Source organism: Oncorhynchus clarkii, chromosome 3 (assembly GCF_045791955.1).
Source record: "Oncorhynchus clarkii lewisi isolate Uvic-CL-2024 chromosome 3, UVic_Ocla_1.0, whole genome shotgun sequence".
Taxonomy (NCBI): domain Eukaryota; kingdom Metazoa; phylum Chordata; class Actinopteri; order Salmoniformes; family Salmonidae; genus Oncorhynchus; species Oncorhynchus clarkii.
Window position 1 is genome coordinate 74,220,051 of NC_092149.1, and position 23,395 is coordinate 74,243,445.

The 23,395-nt window shown below is 43.6% G+C and overlaps 1 protein-coding gene across 1 annotated transcript in view; it reads left to right on the forward strand.

Moving 5' to 3' along the window:
* Nucleotides 1-23,395, forward strand: part of LOC139386032 (unconventional myosin-XVI-like) — a 157,265-nt gene that overhangs the window by 32,118 nt on the left and 101,752 nt on the right. Inside the window, exons 4-5 of the mRNA XM_071131432.1 lie at nt 12,054-12,162; nt 20,129-20,253. Of these exons, the coding sequence (XP_070987533.1) occupies nt 12,054-12,162; nt 20,129-20,253 (234 nt within the window). The remainder of the gene's footprint in view (nt 1-12,053; nt 12,163-20,128; nt 20,254-23,395) is intronic.

Consider the following 23,395-nt stretch of genomic DNA (forward strand, 5'->3'; position numbering starts at 1 on the left):
CTGGCTACCCCTACCCCGGTTAACAGCACTGCACCCCCCACAACAACTCGCCCAAGCCTTCCCCATTTCTCCTTCTCCCAAATCTGCTCAGCTGATGTTCTGAATGAGCTGCAAAATCTGGACCCCTACAAATCAGCCGGGCTAGACAATCTGGACCCTTTTTTTCTAAAATTATCTGCCGAAATTGTTGCCACCCCTATTACTAGCCTGTTCAACCTCTCTTTCGTGTCGTCTGAGATTCCCAAAGATTGGAAAGCAGCTGCGGTCATCCCCCTCTTCAAAGGGGGTGACACTCTTGACCCAAACTGCTACAGACCTATATCTATCCTACCATGCCTTTCTAAGGTCTTCGAAAGCCAAGTCAACAAACAGATTACCGACCATTTCGAATCTCACCATACCTTCTCTGCTATGCAATCTGGTTTCAGAGCTGGTCATGGGTGCACCTCAGCCACGCTCAAGGTCCTAAATGATATCTTAACCGCCATCGATAAGAAACATTACTGTGCAGCCGTATTCATTGATCTGGCCAAGGCTTTCGACTCTGTCAATCACCACATCCTCATCGGCAGACTCGACAGCCTTGGTTTCTCAAATGATTGCCTCGCCTGGTTCACCAACTACTTCTCTGATAGAGTTCAGTGTGTCAAATCGGAGGGTCTGCTGTCCGGACCTCTGGCAGTCTCTATGGGGGTGCCACAGGGTTCAATTCTTGGACCGACTCTCTTCTCTGTATACATCAATGAGGTCGCTCTTGCTGCTGGTGAGTCTCTGATCCACCTCTATGCAGACGATACCATTCTGTATACTTCTGGCCCTTCTTTGGACACTGTGTTAACAACCCTCCAGGCAAGCTTCAATGCCATACAACTCTCCTTCCGTGGCCTCCAATTGCTCTTAAATACAAGTAAAACTAAATGCATGCTCTTCAACCGATCGCTACCTGTACCTACCCGCCTGTCCAACATTACTACTCTGGACGGCTCTGACTTAGAATACGTGGACAACTACAAATTCTTAGGTGTCTGGTTAGACTGTAAACTCTCCTTCCAGACCCATATCAAACATCTCCAATCCAAAGTTAAATCTAGAATTGGCTTCCTATTTCGCAACAAAGCATCCTTCACTCATGCTGCCAAACATACCCTTGTAAAACTGACCATCCTACCAATCCTCGACTTTGGCGATGTCATTTACAAAATAGCCTCCAATACCCTACTCAACAAATTGGATGCAGTCTATCACAGTGCAATCCGTTTTGTCACCAAAGCCCCATATACTACCCACCATTGCGACCTGTACGCTCTCGTTGGCTGGCCCTCGCTTCATACTCGTCGCCAAACCCACTGGCTCCATGTCATCTACAAGACCCTGCTAGGTAAAGTCCCACCTTATCTCAGCTCGCTGGTCACCATTGCATCTCCCACCTGTAGCACACGCTCCAGCAGGTATATCTCTCTAGTCACCCCCAAAACCAATTCTTTCTTTGGCCGCCTCTCCTTCCAGTTCTCTGCTGCCAATGACTGGAACAAACTACAAAAATCTCTGAAACTGGAAACACTTATCTCCCTCACTAGCTTTAAGCACCAACTGTCAGAGCAGCTCACAGATAACTGCACCTGTACATAGCCCACCTATAATTTAGCCCAAACAACTACCTCTTTCCCTACTGTATTTAATGTATTTATTTATTTTGCTCCTTTGCACCCCATTATTTTTATTTCTACTTTGCACTTTCTCCCATTGCAAATATCCCATTCCAGTGTTTTACTTGCTATATTGTATTTACTTTGCCACCATGGCCTTTTTTTTGCCTTTACCTCCCTTATCTCACCTCATTTGCTCACATCGTATATAGACTTGTTTATACTGTATTATTGACTGTATGTTTGTTTTACTCCATGTGTAACTCTGTGTTTTTGTATGTGTCGAACTGCTTTGCTTTATCTTGGCCAGGTCGCAATTGTAAATGAGAACTTGTTCCCAACTTGCCTACCTGGTTAAATAAAGGTGAAATAAATAAAAAATAAAAAAAAATGTAGGGGGCTTGGTATTTGGGGAGGAGGAGGGGGATAGCATTATTGTCTTGCCCCCTCTCTATGTTTGATGGCGCTAATGCTAATTATCTTATCTCCATATTGAAAACAGCTTCCCAATTTCCCACGCACTCCCAATACCCTCCATTACATTCCCAACCCCGTTCCCAATCCCATTCCAAACCCCCATTCCCAGCTCCGGGTACTGCTCTGTCTGCAAACATCTTTCTGCCATGATTTATCCTCTCTGTGTGACTGGTGAAGCCTCAGCCAGAGGAGAGGAGGGGAGTTTAGTCATTGGTTATAAAACTATGATAGGAGCCAATAGACAACAGTAGAGTAGTGTTGCTGCATGCTAAACCTATCTGCCTCATATTAAATGTATGAGTCGGTTTAAATTCATTATTATGAGGGAGTTATAGTGAGTTATTTCCTTCAATGTATTGGTCATTAATTTACAGCTCTTTCATGTTGATTCCCCATGAGAATAATGATCCTCTATGATCAAATAGACCTTAACCACAGCGGCAACTATGAAGAAACGACATGATTGCTACTCTAGATGTAGGCCTAGTCTGTTGAAGCCATCTCTGTCTATGGCGTCACTATAGTTCCCTATTCAGAGCCTGGAATCCATCGTGGCATCGCTGGTCTGTTATCATGTCTGATTTAATTTCACTGTGTCAATTAGTTTCTCCTGATTTGCATGGCTAACAAGGCCCATGCAGGCAGCAATGAGATAAGCGATTGCCGATTAGTGGCTAATTGGCAGGTTGTCCTCATTCTGTTGTAATGTCTCCCAGCAGAAATGGTGAGTTCTATTCCCTAGGCACCAAACGGAAAAACACGGGACGAAACTAGGAGATACTAATTGAACATGTCCAATAAGAAATGCTTGTTTTAGTTTTCCATTGCACAACGTTTTGAATTGTTTCAGTTGCATGCCCTAACGATCCCTACCATGATCTCAGTTTTCTCTCTTATGGTTTGCATTCTGAAAAGTTGTAAGGCGGGGCCTGTCTCTGTCTCGTCTGTCTGGAGTGCTCCTCTGATGTGTCACGCTGAGTTGTTATCCGACCTCACTAACACACTTGTTCTGAAAGTTTGTAGTGAACCTTGAAGTTTGTGCTTACTGTTGAGCTGGGTTTTGATAGCACGGCTTACAGAAGTCATCTTAATATTACTGGCTTCCTTAACTCCTCATGGCTTAAGATGAGAGATTGTGAATAATTGGTTCTATCGTTCTATTAATTGGTTATATTGTTCTATGAATTGGTTCTATTGTTTTATGAATTGGTTCTATTGTTCTATTAATTTGTTCTATTGTTATGAAACTTCCTTTTAGACTGACCCACTTTTGGCAATCCAATAATTTTGTCTTTAAATACCTAACGACATGACCCTTGTCTGAACTCTGGTAAAATAGTGTAACCTACCGTATTTTCTTCTGTCTTGGATTTGACTTCTTCCCTAAATCTGAAAACGGTGATATAATTTGGCTTTGCGTAAGCGAGCGGTAGTTCATATAGGTGGTGATGGTGGCTCACTCCTGGAGTGTATAGGTAGTCCATTCTAATCTCATTCATTTAGGGACATTTAAGTGTTTTAGTTCCTCTTCAGGGAGTCTCTAAAGCCATCCCAGGGATGTCACTAGTTACCACAACCACAAAGTAAACCTAACCCTATCCTTAACCTTCACCTTAACCACACTTCAACTGTAATCCCTAACCAAAAAGCTAAATCATTTTTACAATATAGCCAATTTTAACTTTGTGGCTGTGCGATCTAGTGGAAACCCCATCCCAGGGGACAATCCCACCAAGTCCTCTTTTTTGTTGTTGGTATGGATCCTAATGCGGTTGCTGTAGTAACACCAATTATGACACGGGCGTGTTGGGGCGTTGACCGATTCCTGTCGCCAGGTCAACGAACACTGATCCATCATAAGGCTGTGGTGAGTGCGGAGCGTGTCAAGGTCAGAGGTCAGCTTGTTAACCCCTTGCTGCACGCTTGGCACCCAGGAGACAATAGGATGCTGTTTGTTTCTACGTGTCAGCAGTTACTATCTGCAGTCAGATAGAGCATCATCTATCTGTATTGATGGGATGGCAGACACCAAAGGCACCCTGTACTGCGATATAGTAGTCATATCATGTCAAATCATTTACTTTAATACATTGTACCTAACATGGTTGCTATTACAAACAAGGATTACATCAGGGTTAAGTTGAGATGGTCAAACTCACACTACTCTTTGTATTATTTTATACTGCCACATTCCACTGGCGGCTGGTGCTTTATTTTCACATCTGTAGATGGTGTAGTTGTCTATAACTGCATGATTGACTGCCAAGTTTGACATGATAGATATCAGCTAGGTAAAGAATATGATGAATAACACACGCATTCATCATTAACCATACTGTAACCCGGGCAGCAGGTAGCCTAGTGGTTAGAGCATTAAAGCGATGGGCCTTTAACCGAAAGGTTGCTAGATCGAATCCCCGAGCTGACAAGGTAAAAATCTGTTCTGCCCCTGAACAAGGCACTTAACCAGCTGTTTCTAGGCCATCATTGTAAATAAGAATGTGTTCTTAACTGACTTACCTAGTTAAATAAAGGTAAAATAAAAAAAAACAGAGGCCCCGGTTGATATCCTCAGTCGGTAGAGTAGTCAATACCCTGCAAACCAAGAACATTCACAGAACATTAGCTAAGATTCCCATTAAGTTCTAGATAGATAGATATAACTTGGTGGTGCAGAGGGTTAAGGTTCTGGCTGCAGAGCCGATGATTGCAGGTTCAAGACAACATATTCTTTAACCATGTTTCTTTCGAACAAAACTATGAAATTGAAATAAAGTGGTTCTGTCTCCTACTGGTCATTACCACGCCTTCTAACAGAGGTGTCAGGACGATTGTACCTATATTTAAACACACCTCTTCCAGAGACCATCACCAATTGGTAACGCTCTTTTTCACAAGGTAAAATGTATATAGCGAGAACATCAATGTGCTATGAACGTCGTAAAAACGGATTTATTTGGAATTTGTGGAACATTGTTCAACATTACAGGAATGACCTGTGCAACCTAACATAAAACATTGAATGTCATCACAACTGACCATATTTTTTGTTTTGGAAACCTAACTCTTGTAAGGTATCCACACTGTTCCTGCAACCTAATTAAATGTTCTGGAAACCTTTAAAGAACTCAGAAAGGTTGTTCTCTCAACATTCTTGCAACATCAAAGGAAAGTTTTGTGCCCCCTGATTCAAACATGATCTGAATGTCAGCACAACTGGACAGTTGTATCTCTTGTCATATCCCCACAACGTTCCCACAACCCAATGAAACATTCTGGGAACCTTTAAAGAACAGAAAAAAATATTCTGGGAACATTATTGTAACATTGGGTGAATGTTTTTTACACCCTAAAAGAAGCATTGCAGAACGATCCACACAACTGGACAGTTTTTGTTTTTTGGGAACATATATTTTGTGATATCACCACGATGTTCCCATCAGACTGTTGCCACAACCCAAAGGAACATTATGGGAACCTTTAAAGAAAAATACCAAATGTGTTCTGGGAATGTTTTTGTAACATTGAGTGAATGTTTTTTGCACACTAAAAGAAACATTGCAGAATGATCCACACAACTGGACAGTTTTAGTTTTTTGGGAACATATATTTTGTGATACACTTCCCACAATCTAATAAAATATTCTGGGAACCTTTAAAGAACCTTTTAAATGTGTTTTAGGAACGTTCTTACAACATTCTATAATCATCCTCACATCTGGACAGTTTTTGTGTTATGAGAACATTTGCGGCGACCGAACGAATGTTCTGGGAACTTTCACATAACTAATTTTTGTTTGCTGGGTACCATACTGTAGTAGTCTTGCTGGAGTCACAGCAGGAGCTGAGAATGACAGGTCAGGAACACCACCTCTCTCCTATTTACTCTACATGCATGCATGCACACACACACACACACACACACACACACACAGACACACACACACACACACACACACACACACACACAGTCCCTCGCCACGACCTGCAGAAAGGCTGTATGAATGGCACATTTGGGCTCCTTCTCTCTTTCTTCATCTCTCTTGCTTTCTTCTCTCTCTCTCTCTCTCTCTCTCTCTCTCTCTCTCTCTCTCTCTCTCTCTATGTCTCTCTCTCTCTCTCATTCTCTCTTTCTTCATCTCTCTTGCTTTCTCTCTCTCTCTCTCTCTCTCTCTCTCTCTCTCTCTCTCTCTCTCTCTCTTTCTCTCTTTATTCATCTCTCTTGCTTACTCTCTCTCTGCTCTCCGTCTCAAAGCAATAAGCTCTTCCTCATGAATATACACAAAGCACCAGCTGATGTTGAATGTTAATTGTAACATTCATTAACCCCTAACTAACCCTGCTAATGAGTGACAACAGCTCCTGCTAGCCCAGACCATAGAAATGGGTAGGCACTTTACCCTAAGAAACAAAGGGGAAAATTCCAAATGCAGACCTCTATATTTAATATTGGTACATAACAAATCGTTCAGATTAACTTCATTAATTGTGTTTTTATTTGCTTGCCATTGACAGGTAGATTAATTCTAATCAAATTGTATTTGTCACATGCACCGAATACAACAAGTGTAGTAGACCTTACAGTGAAATGCAAATAGTCCGGGTAGCCATTTGATTAGCTGTTCTGGAGTCTTATGTCTTGGTGGTAGAAGCTGTTAAGAAGCATTTTGGACCTAGACTTTGTTTCAGTTGCAAGAGGCAGGTGTTTAGTCCCAGGGTCCTTGGGTTAAATGCGGAAGACACATTTCAGTTGAAGGCATTCAGTTGTACAATTAAGGGCACTATGGTGTTGAACGCTGAGCTGTAGTCAGTGAATAGCATTCTCATGTAGGTGTTCCTTTTGGCCCAGGTGAGAAAGGGCGTGGAGTGCAATAGAGACTGTTCCATCTGTGGATCTGTTGGGGAGGTATTCAAATTATAGTCAGTCTAGGGTTTCTGGGATAATGGTATTAATGTGAGCCATGAACAGCCTTTCAAAGCACTTCATGGCTACGGATGTGAATGCTATGGGTCGGTAGTCATTTAGACAGGTTATCTTAGTGTTCTTGGGCACAGGGACTATGGTGGTCTGCTTGAAACATGTTGGTATTACAGACTCGGACAGGGAGAGGATGAAAATGTAATTGAAGACACTTGCCAGTTGTCAGCGCATGCTTGGAGTACACATCCTGGTAATCCGTCTGGCCCTGCGGCCTTGTGAATGTTGACCTGTTAAAAGGTCTTACTCACATCGGCTATGGAGAGTGTGATCACACAGTCGTCCGGAACAGATGATGCTCTCATACATGCTTCTGTGTTGCTTGCCTCAAAGCGAACATCGAAGTTATTTAGCTCGTCTGGTAGGATTGTGCCACTGGGCAGCTCACGACTGTGCTTCCCTTTGTAGTCCGTAATAGTTTGCAAGCCCTGCCACGTCCAACAAGCATTGGAGTTGGTGTAGTAGGATTCAATCTTAGTCCTGTATTGACGCTTTGCCTGGTTGATCCATTAGATGCATTAGCTCTGATGTTTCCCTAATGTTTAGAGATTTGTTTTGATGAATTGCAGGATGTTTAAGTTCCAGGTGCTTGTGGTTTGCATTTAACAGTACAGGGCGCTGAGATATAAGTGTTTAGACTGCAGATTTGGAGGTTTTTGGTTCAGCATTTGCAAGTCACTCTGTAGCCTATGTCCATCATCTAGATATTCCTCTTTCTCCATTCTCTATATTAGGTAAAACGGTCTCCAACCCCCTCTACACACACACTCCACTTCTCTCTGTCTGCCTGAGGACTAGCCCATTCATCTCGTGTTCTGTCCTAACATGGTCGTTAGAATTCTATTAGCGGTAAATATTCAATAAGGAGCCTCACTTAAAGACCCCTGTCCCTCTTATCTGCCCCAGCCCAGCCACAATCGTTACACTGCAACATATTTTATTGTTTAGGCAAACAGCAATGTACGGGGAAGGGCTGACAATGGCGACTTGAAAGGAAATGTGTTAGCTTAAAGTGGAACTGACAGTGCTTTAACTCCTTAGCAAATAAGAAACAAACAGACAATCATAATATCAGTAAAAAAAATATCAAATTCCCAGTTTATGCTACAAAACCAACTTTATAAGAGATTTTAAAAACATGTTCTAACAAGTCCATGACGTACAGGCGTTATTGGCAGACTAGAATGATGCAGTCCAAGCAATGATTAGCTAATATAATTCACCAATACATTTCTTGGTAGTCCAAAAAATATTGCTATCAGGATGTAAATCACAGACTGGTACATTGTTTGCTGCCTCCTTTGCATTGACAGGCAAGCTGCAGAAGTACGAGCAGGCTACTATTCCCCATCGTTTATCAGTGCAATTTTGACGGCCAACTAGCTAAACAAGTTTGAGTGTGTTTATCTAATGTTTAGCTCATCTCGCTCTGGCTAGCATTAGTTGTTGATCTTGTTGTTTTTGATGTGCATAACTGAGGGGGAGAGAGCCTACCTTTTCATGGTTGTTTGATTAATAGGACTGTAAAGTTCCCAAATGTAAGAGGTCTCCCGTGGTATTTACATATTTTCAGAAATCCATTCAGGTGTATGAGCAAGATGTTTTGTTAGGTTTTATTTACAGCAGTGTATTTTAGTTGTCCAAACACACAGCCGCTTTCTCACTCTATATTGCTAAAGAATTTTCACAAATGCCCTACTATGCATCATTCCCAAACATTTTAAGAATTTATAAAAACGTGAAAATGACCAAATCTAAGTGTTTCCTTGTCAGCAAATGTAAAAAAAATAAAAAATAATAAAAAGTGTCATATTCTTCCAGGGACTGTACATAAACAGATTTTAATCAGATTTCATGTTGCTAAAACGCTGTTAGTTCCACTTTAAGTAAGTTAAGTAAGTTATAGTGAGGGAAAAGGGGATATTGACAGAGATAAAGAGACAGAGGGAAAGAGAGAGAGAAAGAGAGAGATGGCCTGTGACAGAGAACAACCCATTAGACAGGTGGCCACCCCCCACAGAGAAGCCAGCAGAACAGCCCACCTCAGCTCCCGATAAAAGTCTCGACACCACAACAGAACGGACCACACCAGATCCTGACCATAGCGTTGACATCACAGCAGGACAGACAAATGAAGAACCCCAAGCCCAGGGGATCCCTCTGAGCACCCCCCCCCCCTATCAGCCACCCTGATAGCCCTCCTGACAACCGACCCACACCCATTGAGGACATACACAAGACACAGATTGTACTTTTTCCCAAACACAGAGTGTCATAAATCTGGTGTCCAAACACTCAGCGCACCCTAGACCTTCTGTCTGAGGACCAACTAGGGTCACCCAGCCACATAATAATACACACAGCCACAAGGAGCACAGCAGGAAAGCGTGGACACATCACCCAAGGGAGTGATTGAAAAAGCCTCTTCTACTTTACCCAACGCGCAAGTGGTTTCCACCCTGCTAACACGAAAAGACTTCCACCCTGCTACCATACAGCAGGTAAGCACAAGTATTTCCCATGATTGTGTCTCAAAACCAAATGTTTACCTGGCCCACCATTTCACCCTGGACTTGAACAGCCTTTACGGCCAAGTCTACCTATACAAGGCAGCAGTGTCCACCTTCGTCCGGAACCTAAAGGACATCGCCCTCAAACGCAGTCCCAACACTTCAAACAGGAGCAACAGATCAATAAACCCCGCCCATACTAGCAAGACACTCTCCCCCTGGACCTACACATAGAGGACCCATGCCGAGAAGACCCACCTCAAGACCACAGCACCACCAGCCAACTTGGGAAAATCCTCTGCATTATCATTAACAGCAGACTTGTACATTTCCTCAGTGAAAACAATGTACTGAGCAAATGTCATTACTGTACGACAGACCACGTATTTACCCTGCACACCCTAATTGACAAACTAATCGAAACAAACGCAAAGTCTTCTCATGCTTTGTTGATTAAAAAAAGCCTTTGACTCAATTTGGCATGAGGGTCTGCTATACAAATTGATGGAAATAAAATAAAAACATATAACATTATAAAATCCATGGACACAAGCAACAACTGTGCAGTTAAAAACACACACATTTCTTCCCACAGGGCCATGGGGTGAGACAGGGATGCAGCTTAAGCCCCACCTTCTTCAACATATATATAAAAAAATTGGTGAGGTCACTAGAACAGTCTGCAGCACATGGCCTCAACCTACTAGAATCTGAAATCAAATGTCTTCTGTTTACTGATCTGGTGCTTCTGTCACCAACCAAGTAGTCCCTACAGCAGCACCTAGATGTTCTGCACAGATTCTGTCAGACCTGGGTCATGACTGTAAATCTCAGTATGACAAAAATAATGATGTTCCAAAAAAGGTCCAGTCGCCAGGATCACAAATTCAAATTTAATCTAGACACGATGCCCTAGAGCACACAAAAAACTATACATACCTTGGCTTAAACATCAGCACCACAGCGACAAGGCAAGAGCCTTCATTGCCATCAAAAGGAACAAAAAATTCGACATACCAATTAGGATCTGGCAAAAAATAAATAAAAAACGGTTATAGAACCCATTGTCATGTATGGTTGTGAGGTCTGGGGTCTGCTCACCAACCAGAAATTCACAAAATGGGACAAAAAACAAATTGAGACTCTGCATGCAGAATTCTGCAAAAATATCCTCCATGTTTAACGTAAAACACCAAATAATGCATGCAGAGCAGAGTTAGGCCAATACCCACTAATTATCAAAATCCAGAAAAGAGCCGTTAAATTCTACAACCACCTAAAAGGAAGCGATTCCCAAACCTTCCTTAACAAAGCCATCACCTACAGAGAGATGAACATGGAGAAGAGCAAGCTGGTCCTGGGGCTCTGTTCACAAACACAAACAGACCCCACAGAGCCCCAGGACAGCAACACAATTAGACCCAATCAAATCATGAGAAAACAAAAAGATAATTACTTGACACATTGGAAGTAATTAATTCCAAAAGAGAGCAAACTAGAATTCTATTTGGCCCTAAACAGAGAGTACACAGTGGCAGAATACCTGACCACTGTGACTGATCCAAGTCAAGGAAAGTTTTGACTATGTACAGACTCATTGAGCATAGCCTTGCCATTGAGAAAGGCCGCCGTAGGCAGACATGGCTCTCAAGAGAAGACAGGCTGTATGCACGCTGTCCATAAAATGTGGTGGAAACTGAGCTGCACTTCCTAACCTCCTGCCAAATGTTTGACCATGTTAGAGACACATTTCCCTCAGATTACACAGATCCACAAAGAATTCGAAAACAAACCCAATTTTGATAAACTCTCATATCTACTGGGTGAAATACCACAGTGTGCAATCACAGCAGCAAGATGTGTTACCTGTTGCCACAAGAAAAGGGCAACCAGTGAAAAACAAACACTATTGTAAATACAACCCATATTTATGTTTATTTATTTTCAATGTTGTACTTTAACTATTTGCACATCGTTACAACAGTGCATATATACATAATATGACATTTGAAATGCCTTTATTATTTTGGAACTTTTGTGAGTGTAATGTTTACTGTTCATTTTATTGTTTATTTCACTAATCGTTTATTGTCTATTTCACTTGCTTTGGCTACGTTTACATATGTTTCCCATGCCAATAAAGCCTTTGAATAAAAACCTTGAATTGAGAGAATAGTAAAAGGTTGTGCACACATCCCTGCCCTGGGGCCCCCACAGTCCCATATTTAATGAGTTAATTAATTACCTCCATTAAGTGTTTATGTCCTTGTGGTTCTCCTCAGGTACACACTGCTGGGAGGGCCTGATAATTGGGCGTACATTATCATCGATCCCCCTCTTATAAATGACCTGAGAAACTACTCAACTTATTTGTGTCTCTCTTCTGCTTTCTCTCCCTCCTCGTTCTATGGTGGGTTCCGAACGTTCCGGGTGTTTTGGAAGGCTGGGGTGAATGTTCTACTGCAGGATGTGAATGGGAACATTCCACTGGACTACACCACCGAGGGAACTGAGACCAGCTACATCATCCGAAAACACCTGGAGGAAAACGGTAGCACAACACTCCTCACAGGATTTACTATTGTGTTGCGTGTGTAGTGTTATGTTGTTGTGTTTTGTTGTTGTGTTGTGTGGTGTTCTGTTATGTATTGTTGTCTCGTGTAGTGTTGTGTAGTGTTCTGTTGTGTAGTGTTGGGTAGTGTAGTGTTGAGTTGTGTTGTGTAGTGTTCTGTTATGTATTGTTGTCTCGTGTAGTGTTGTGTAGTGTTCTGTTGTGTAGTGTTGTGTAGTGCTCTGTTATGTATTGTTTGGTTGTTGTGGTGGTAGCCCTATTGTTTATTTTGCATAAATGTTCATATAAATCAAATCAAATGTTATTGGTCACATACATATGCGGGTGTAGCGAAATGCTTGTCTTCCTAGCTCCAACAGTGCAGTAGTATCTAACAATTCACAACAATACACACACATCTAAAGGTAAAATAATAGAATTAAGAAATACATAAATATTAGGACGAGCATTTTCGGAGTGGTATTAACTAAAATGCAGTAGAATACAGTATGTACAGTCGTGTCCAAAAGTTTTGAGGATGACAAAAATATAAATTTTCACAAAGTCTGCTGCCTCAATTTGAATGATGGCAATTTGCATATACTCCAAAATGTTATGAAGAGTTATCAGATGAATTGCAATTATTTGAAAAGTCCCTCTTTGCCATGCAAATGAACTGAATCCCCAAAAAATATTTCCACTGCATTTCAGCCCTGACACAAAAGGACCAGCTGACATCATGTCAGTGACTCTCTCATTAACACAGGTGTGAGTGTTGACCAGGGCAAGGATGGAGATCACTCTGTCATGCTGATTGAGTTCGAATAACAGACTGGAAGCTTCAAAAGGAGGGTGGTTCTTTGAATCATTGTTCTTCCTCTGTCAACCATGGTTACCTGCAAGGAAACACTTGCCGTCATCATTGCTTTGCACAAAAAGGGCTTCACAGGCAAGGATATCGCTGCCAGTAAGATTGCACCTAAATCAATAATTTATTGGATCAAGAACTTCAAGTAGAGTGGTTCAATAGTTGTGAAAAAGGCTTCAGGGCGCCCAAGAAAGTCCAGCAAGCGCCAGGACCGTGTCCTAAAGTTGATTCAGCTGCGGGATCGGGGCACCACCAGTACAGAGCTTGCTCAGGAATGGCAGCAGGCAGGTGTGAGTGCTTCTGCACGCACAGTGAGGTGAAGCTTTTTGGAGGATGGCCTGGTTTCAAGAAGGGCAGCAAAGAAGCCACTTCTCTCCAAGAAAAACATCAGGGACAGACTGATATTCTGCAAAAGGTAGAGGGATGGGACTGCTGTGGACTGGGGTAAAGTCATTTTCTCTGATGAATCCCCTTTCCGATTGTTTGGGGCATCCGAAAAAATGCTTGTCCAGAGAAGACAAGGTGAGCGTTACCATCAGTCCTGTGTCATGCCAACAGTAAAGCATCTTGAGACCATTCATGTGTGGGATTGCTTCTGAGCCAAGGGAGTGGTCTCACTCACAATTTTGCCTAAGAACACAGCCATGAATAAAGAATGGTACCAACACATCCTCCAAGAGCAACTTCTCCCAACCATCCAGGAACAGTTTGGTGACAAACAATGCCTTTTCCTGTATGATGGAGCACCTTTCCATAACTAAGTGGCTCGGGGATCAAAACATCGATATTTTGGTTCCATGGCCAGGAAATTTCCTATTAAAAATTTAAAACAGAAATGTTACATTTACATAAGTATTCAGAACGTTTACTCAATACTTTGTTGACACACCTTTGGCAGCGATTACAACCTTGAGTCTTCTTGGGTATGACGCTAAAAACTTGGCCCACCTATATTTGGGGAGTTTCTCCCATTCCTCTCTTCAGACCCTCTCAAATTCTGTCAGGTTGTATGGGGAGCATTGCTGCACAGCTATTTTCAGGTCTCTCCAGAGATGTTCAATCTGGTTCAAGTCCGGGCTCTGTCTGGGCCACTCAAGGACATTCAGCGATGTCACGACCGTCATATGAATAATTGGACCAAGGCGCAGCTTGAGTAGAGTTGACACACTCTTCAGGGCGAGTGCGGGGAGCCGGCACCCGGCACAGGACGTACCGGGCTGGGAAGGCGCACTGGAGGCCTGGTGCATGGAGCCGGCCCAGGTTGCACCGGACTGATGACACGCTCATCAAAACGCCTGCGTTGAAGCATACTCCTAGCCAACATCTCTCTCCGATATCCCTCCTCAAACTGCTTCATTGACTCCCAGTCAGTCTCTGGCTCTCTCCTCGCCTCGGCCGACCGTCCCTTGTGCCCCCGCCCCCCAAAAACCCTTAATACCTAGAAACCCCCTAGTCACGCCCTGACCTATCACACCATAGAGAACCCCGAGGGCCCTCTATGGTCAGGGAGTGACAAGCGACTTGTCCCAAAGCCACTCCTGCGTTGTCTTAGCTGTGTGCTTAGGGTCGTTATCCTGTTGGAAGGTGAATGTTTGCCCCAGTCTGAGGTCCTGAGTTCTCTGGAGCAGGTTTTCATTAAGGATCTCTAATGTACTTTGATCTTTGCCTCGATCCTGACTAGTCTCCCAGTCCCTGCCGCTGAAAAACATCCCCACAGCATGATGCTGCCACCACCATGTTACACCGTAAGGATGGTGCCAGGTTTCCTCCAGACGTGACGCTTGGTATTCAGGCAAAAGAGGTTTTTGGTTTCATTTTGGTTTCATCAGACCAGATAATCTTTTTCTCATGGTCTAAGAGTATTTAGGTACCTTTTGACAAACTCCAAGCTGGCTGTCATGTGTCTTTTACTGAGGAGTGGCTTCCGTCTGGCCACTCTACCATAAAGGCCTGATTGTTGGAGTACTGCAGAGATGGTTGTTCTTCTGGAAGGTTTTCCCATCTACACAGAGGAACTCTAGAGTGTCCATCAGGTTCCGTGACCAAGGCCCTTCTCCCCCGATTGCTCAGTTTGGCCGGGCGGCCAGCTCTAGAAAGAGTCTTGGTGGTTCCAAATTTCTTCCATTTAAGAATGTTGGAGGCCACTGTGTTCTTGGGGACCTTCAATGTTAAAAGTTCTAAAAGCCTGTTTTTTATTTTGTCACGGCGTATTCTCCATGATGATAATTGTTTTTTTTAAATACATTTTAGAATAATGTTGTAACACAAAAAAACGTGGAAAAAGTCAAGGAGTCTGAGTACTTTCCGAAGGCACTAAGGTGCAGGGTTGAATAACCTGGTGGTAGCCGGCTAGTGATTGCTGTTTAACTTTTAGATGGCCTCGAGATAGAAGCTGTTTTTCAGTCTCTCGGTCCCTGCTTTGATGCTTCTGTACTGAACTCGCCTTCTGGATTATTATTGGGTCAACAGGCCTTGGCTCGGGTGGTTGATGTCCTTGATGATCTTTTTGGCCTTGCTGTGACATCGGGGGCTGTAGGTGTCCTGGAGGGCAGGCAGTGTGCCCCAGTGACGCGTTGGGCAGACCGCACCACTCTCTGGAGAGCCCTGCAGTTACGGAAGATGCAGTTGCCGTGCCAGGTTGTGATACAGCCCAACAGGATGTTCTCAATTGTACATCTGTAAAAGTTTGTGAGGGTTTTAGGGGCCTAGACAAATTTCTTCAGCCTCCTGAGGTCGAAGAGTCTGTGTGGGTGGACCATTTCAGATCGTCAGTGATGTGTACACCGAGGAACTTGAAGCTTTTCACCTTCTCCACTGCGGTCCATCAATGTGGATAGGGGCATGCTCTCTCTGGTTTTTCCTGAAGTCCACGATCAGCTCCTTCATTTTGTCGACATTGAGGGAGAGGTTATTTTATTTTCCTGGCACCACTCCGCTAGGGACCTCATCTCCCCATGTAGTTGGTCTCGTCATTGCTGATAATCAGGCTTACTACTGTTGTGTAGTCTGCAAACTTGATGATTGAGTTGGTGCGTGGCCATGCAGTCACTGGTAATCAGGGAGTACAGGAGGGGGCTGAGCACACACCCTTGTGGGGCCCCTGTGTTGAGGATCAGCGTACTGGAGGTGTTGTTTCCTATCTTCACCACCTGGGGGGGGGGGGGGGGGGTCAGAAAGTCTAGGACCCAGTTGCACAGCGTGGGGTTCAGACCCAGGGCCCCGAGCTTAATGATGGGCTTGGAGGGTACTATGATGAAGGCTGAGCTATAGTCAATGAACACCATTCTTACATAGGTATTCCTCTTGTCCAGATGGGACAGGGCAGTGTGCAGTGCAACGGCGATTGCATCATCTGTGGATGTATTGGGGTGGTATGAAATTTGAAGAGGGTCTAGGGTGTCATGTAAGGTGGAGGTGATATGATCCTTAACTAGCCTCTCAAAGCACTTCATTATGGCAGAAGTGAGTGCTACGGGGCGATAGTCATTTAGTTCAGTTACCTTTGCTTTCTTGGGTACAAGAACTATGATGGACATCTTGAAGCAAGCAGACTGAGATAGGGAGAGATTGAATATGTCTATAAACACTCCAGCCAGCATGCTCTGAGGTCACGGCTAGTGATACTGTGTCTCACTCACGTTGTCCACAGAGGACAAGAACCCACAGTCCTTAGGAGCGGACAGCCATCTTTCCTCCAGTGGATAGTATTTTTTTTCCATCCCCACACAATGACTCTGGTGATGACCTATTATTTCAGCGGTGAGACATTTTGTTGTTGTCCATATAACGTCTCTGTTTGTTAATTTACTGCCTGCTGTAGTGCTCATTTGCATCTTATCACAGCAGTTAATTAAAGAAAGAGACTGAATAGAAAAGGAACTGAAGAGGGAAAATTACTGAAATATAATGTTTAATTTCTCATTCATGAGATAATGTCTTCATTTTGTCCACATGCAATTATAACATGAGATGAGGAGACAGACTTATTAATGAGAAGGAATGATCCCATGGATGGTTGGCTGATTGACAGAATTGACAGAGGAAAAGGTACTGTTTGCTTTATGCAGGTTTGCGTGTGTGGGGGGTGTCCAATCCAGCCCAGGCCTATCTAGCCCTATCCAGCCCTATTGGTCCCAACTTAGTCCAGCCCAGCCAAGGTGAGCCCAGCCCAACCTAGCCCAGCCATATCCAGCCCTATTCAGCCCTATCCAGCCTATCCCAGTCAGTCCAATCCAAACCAGCCCAGCACAGCTAATCCAGCACACTGTGTCCATGTGTAACTGAGCTCAACTCTACTCAGACTGATGGTTATGGTCCAGCTCCCTGGCAGGGTGTTGGAGGTCCTAACATGCTAATGTGTTAGCAGGACCACTGTTGGTCCTGTACAGACAACAGCCATCTGCCTCAGAGTAAAAGCCACTTAGCCCCTCCATGAATACAGAGCACGGATAGATGGATAGACAAAGAGAGGGGGATGACAGCCTGACGGAGTGTGGACCACATACCATCCTCTCCCTCCATCCCTGGGGTAGCATCAGGCGTATGGTGATTTATTATTACTGTGTGGGGGAGAGTTCTAAGTAGGTCACTTGTGATACAAGTCAGTATTCGACGTCCAACCATGTCTGAGGACACATGGAGATGAGGTGGAAACCAGCCACTAGGGGCAACAGTGAACACTGTTAGCTTCAAATAGGTTTTGGTGTTGCTAGGACGTTCTGGGCGGTGATGGCGGATGGGCGCTAGCATCTGCCTCTGATTACAAAGGTTGTAAGTTCGAATCCAGCGATAGGAAGTTGTTTTGTGTTGTTTGTTTTTTTGCCTGTCCCAAACCCTAACTGAAAAAATGGGTAGTTAATGTCTCAACTCAACCTTAAACGCTTCGAAATTCAATGTTTGCAACAACTTCAAAATGTGATGTTTGAGAAACGTGGATAAACATTTAATTTTGACACGAGACTGTGAGAACAAGTTGTAGATTTCCTCCTATACCCCCAATCTCCCTCTCTCCACTCGCCTTCTCTATTTCTTTCCTCTCTCCCTCTCTCTACTCTCCCCTCTCCCTTTTTCCACTCTTCCTTTCTCCCTTTCTCCACTCCCCCCTCTTTGCTCTCCACTCTCCTTTTCTCCACTCTCCTTCTCTCCACTCTCCCTCTCTCCACTCACCTATCTTCCTTTTGCCACTCTCATTCTCTCCAATCTCACTCTCTACACTCTCATCTCGCCTCTCTCCACTCTCCACTCTCACTCTCGCCACTCTTTCCACTCTCTCCACTCTCATCTCTCCCTCTCTTCACTCACTCTTACTTTCTCCACTCTCCACTCTCCCTCTCTTCACTCTTCCTTTCTCCACTCTCCCTCTCTTCCTTTCTCCACTCTCCCTCTCCTACTTTCTCCACTCTCCCCCTCCTACTTTCTCAACTCTCCACTCTCCCTCTCTTCCTTTCTCCACTCTCCACTCTCCCTCTCTTCCTTTCTCCACTCTCCCTCTCTTCCTTTCTCCACTCTCCACTCTCCCTCTCCTACTTTCTCCACTCTCCACTCTCCCTCTCTTCACTCTTCCTTTCTCCACTCTCCCTCTCTTCCTTTCTCAACTCTCCCTCTCCTACTTTCTCCACTCTCCCCCTCCTACTTTCTCAACTCTCCACTCTCCCTCTCTTCCTTTCTCCACTCTCCCTCTCCTACTTTCTCCACTTTCCCTCTCCTACTTTCTCCACTCTCCCTCTCCTACTTTCTCCACTTTCCCTCTCCTACTCTCTCCACTCTCCACTCTCCCTCTCTTCCTTTCTCCACTCTCCATCTCCCACTCTCCCTCAGTCCCACCCTCAGACCCACCATGCATACTCATGTCTGACAATGTGCAACTGTCAATTGTTCTTACTTTTTTAAGGCACTCGTCATCTTGTCAAGATACTGTTGATAACTTTCTTTTGCAGACGCCACAGTATAAATGTGACATGAGCTTACAGTACACTCTGATATTCATGTATCTGTCCTCTCAGTTAACCTCCGCTGCCTTCTGATTCTGACCCACTTTACATTTCCCAAAGAGCTATGGTCATCACATCCTGTGAGGTGTGTGTGTGTGTGTGTGTGTGTGTGTGTGTGTGTGTGTGTGCATGCGCGCCGGTGTGCCGGTGTGTGGGGGCCGGTGTGGGTGTGTGTGGGCTTGTGTGTGTGTGGGCCGGTGTGTGTGTGTGGGGGGGGACCGGTGTGGGTGTGAAGGTTAAGCTCTCCCTCAGGCTGACTGACAGTAGAGTACCTCACTCCAGCGAGGAATGAAGAAGGTCAACAGAGATGGAAGAGAGAACGTGATGAGACAGAGATGGCAAAGAGAAAAAAGGAGAGATGACAGTACAGATGGAGTAGAGACTGAAATACAGAGAGAAAGATCCCCCAAGCTCATCCGTCTTTAGTCACATGACAGATGGGACTGCAGAAGTCACCTCAGATATCACTCTACACGCACACACACACACACACACACACACACACATCTCAGCCCCTCCTGCCTGTGACCTGTCTGGAGTGTCCCTTGCTCCCCCATGCCATCATGGCCCCTCCCCTCATCCCAAACCCCCTATAGCTCTCCTCTTCCCGCTGTGGCACACTACCATGTTACACTCTAGAAGTCTCTGTTGCCATAGTAACATGACTATGTTATGTAGTAAGCTGTAGCTACACTTTGCAAGTAGTCCATGATGAAAATATGAGTAAATTCAATGGAACTGTGAAATATCCACGGTAGCAGAGAGCAGGATGTGCCATTTGACAGAGAAGCCTTGAGTGACAGAATGGACACTCTTTCTCATGAATGTCCCAGTCACCTGATTATCTCAACCAATCATTGCTAGGCAAGATTCAGTACTTTCTCAGTGTCTAAACAGCTTTGTGATTTCACATTTTATCAATATTTACAGATTAAGAGTTTGTTATGAAGGCACAAGAAAGTTCACTTCCAAAAAGGCATTTCCGCAAAAAAGCGCATTTCCATCCAATGCCTTTTATTTCATTCTAGTGTAAAGGGTCACAGTGTGTGTGTGTGCATGGGGTGTGTGTTTGCTGTACTAAGATGTGTGTGTTGATGTGTAGTTCCAGGTGTAGATGTGCCGTCCATGCACACCATGCGTACCCAGAGGCCCAGCACCATGTTGTCTGATGTTAGACAGCTGGTCTCCAGCAGGGGCAGTCTCAACTTACGCAACGATGACGGGGTCACTCTGGTGAGTACCTACCTGATCTCCTCGATTATCTCCCTCTCTCTCTGTCTCTCTTTCTCTCTCTCCCTATTCTCTCTCTCTCTCTCTCTCTCTCTCTATATATATATATATTCTCTTTCTCTCTCTTTCTATGGCTCTCTCTCTATTCTCTCTCTCTCTCTCTCTCTCTCTCTATATATATATATATATATATATGTGTGTGTGTGTGTGAGACTCTCTCTCTATGTCTCTCTCTCTTTCTCTCTCTCTCTGTCACTCAATTCAATTCAATTGACTTTATTGAAATGGCAAGTTCATTATTACCTACATTGTCGAAGTAAACATATAAAAAAATATATATATTTATATATAAATAAATGGTGGGACCAACAGCAATAATAATAGTCGTAGTGGACATGGGATTACCATTATCAACAACAACAATATTAATGAGAACAACAATACATTAAAGCAATGGTAGTGGACCAGTGTCAACATGACTGAGAAGACACATGACATGGTATGAAAGACAAAACAAAACAAGATGGGAAATATTATCGACATTACTTAGCACTTTTCACTGGCTGTCCCTCAGGTTGTGGCAGGAGGACACATATTTGGCTGCTGAAACTGCACATTTTGGCTTTTCATAATATTCGATTTTTTCTTCATTTTTTGTAGTTTCAAATTCTTTGTATTGAATTATAATTTTGGGAAAGAAATATTCTCTTTGGTCTGAGTATTTGTCACAGTGTAATAGGAAATGCAGCTCTGTCTCTACCTCTCCCCTGGAGCAGAGTGAGCACAGCCTGTCCTCTCTGGGCAGCCAGGTTTGTCTGTGATGACCAGTCTTTTTAACCAGACTGTGCTCACTGAGTCTGTACCTAGTCAATGTTTTCCTCAATTTTCTATCAGTCACAGTGGTCAGATAGTCTGCCACCATGTACTGTCTGTTTAGAGCCAAATAGTATTGAAGTTTACTTAGATTTTTCGTGGTGTCTTTCCAATAGGTTATATATTTATTTTTGTTTTGTGATGATTTGTTTGGGCCAGATTTTCTGAGTGCTGTCCTGAGGCTCTATGGGGTTGGTTTGGGTTTGTGAACTGAGCCTCAGAACAGGCTGGCTGAGGGGACTCTTCTCTGGTTTCATCTCTTGACATTGTAGAGCTGTGTGATGGAATGTTTTGGGTCACTTGTTTTTAGATGGTTGTAAAGTTTGATGGCTCTTTTTTCTATTCAAATTTGGATGGGTTATTGAGCCAATTCTGCTCTACATGCGTTATTTGGAGTTTTTCTTTGCACTTGCAATACAGTCTTGCAAAACTCTGAATGCAGTATTTCATTTGGATGTTTGTCCCATTTGGTGAATTCATTACTAGAGATTGGACCCCATTCTTCACTGTCATATAGAGCAATTGGTTCTATAACCGATTGGAACATTTTGAGCCAGATTCTAATTGGAATTTCGATTTTAATATTCCTTTTAATGGCATAGAATGCTCTTCTCGCTTTGTCTCTCAGCTCATTCACAGCCATGTGAAAGCTACCTGTGTTGCTGATATTTAGTCCTAGATATGTGTGGTTTTTGGTGTGTTCTAATAGAAATGTCTTTCTTGAAATCTACAAAACACGAGTACATTTTGCCTTTGTTTTGGTTTACTTGTTTGTCAATTAGAGTGTGGAGGGTAAAAAATGTGATCTGTTGTACGATCATTTTTTAGAAATCCAATCTGCTCAGGACGTTGTGTTCGTCAAGGAAATGGTGTAGTCTGCTATTTATAATACTGCAGAGAATTTTCCCCAAGTTGCTGTTAACGCAAATTCCTCTGTAATTATTTGGGTCAAATTTGTCTCCATTTTCATAGATTGGTGTGATCAATCCCTGGTTCCAAATATCAGGGGAAATACCTGCACTGAGGATAATGTTGAAGAGTTTTAGTATAGCCAATTTGAATTTGTGGTCTGTATATTTGATAATTTAATTTAAAGTACCATCAGCACCACAGGCCTTTGTGGGTTGGAGAGTGCATAGTTTTTCCCATAATTCTTCTTCTGTAATTGGGGTATCCACAGGATTCTGATAGTCTTTGACTGCTGATTCAAGGATTTGTCATTTTTCTTGTATATCTTTTTGTTCTGGGCTCTTTGTTATATTGCTGTAGAAGTTTGCAAAGTGATTTCTCCACATATCCCCATTTTGGATAGCCAATTCCTCATGATGAGGTGTGCATAAGAATCCCAGAATCTATGGATTCCTCAATTACATCCAGGTGATTTCTAATGTGCTGTTCCTTTTTTGTTCTTAGGGTGTGTTTGTATTGCTTCAGTGTTTCCCATTTTGAAGGCGTATATTTTTGTAGTCTGGTTCTCTGTGTTGTTGATTGGATATATTTCTCAATGACTTTCTTAGATTTTTGATATCATTATCAAACCATTTTTCATTTTCTGTTATTTCTGGTTTGCTCTTATGCTTCTTTAGATTAGCCAAGGTGTCAACGTTCTAGGTGAATGGATAAGGCGCACTCAGGTGCAGGACACAGGTATGAGTAAAAATCTGAGCTTTACTCAAAATAAGCAATGTTCCAACAAGGATAAACATAAATATCCAGACCACAAAATGAAACCACTTGACAACGACAATCACGCACAAAACGACAATCACGCTCTGGAAGCCAGAGGGTTAAATAAGGAACAATGATTATGGAATAAAAACCAGGTGTGTACAATGAAGGCAAAACCAAAACAAAAATGAAATATGGATCGGTGGTGACTAGAAAGCCGGTGACGTCGACCGACAAACGCCGCCCGAACAAGGAGAGGGACCAACTTCCGCGGAAGTCGTGACAGTACCCCCCTTGACACCCTGCTCTGGGATCTGCGGACCGCTCCTCTGTGTCATACATCTGGGACAGTGCGTCTGCCTTAACGTTCTGGAAACCTGGTCTGTAGGACAGGGTGAAAACAAAACAGGGGAAAAACATGGCAAACCTCGCCTGGCGAGGGTTCAGTCTCCTCGCCGCCCGGATGTACTCCATATTGCGGTGGTCAGTCCAAAAGAGGAAAGGGTGTCTAGCCCCCTCAAGCCAATGTCTCCACGCCTTCAGAGCCCCGACAACAGCCAACAGCTCCCGGTCCCCACATCATAGTTTCGCTCCGCCGGGCTGA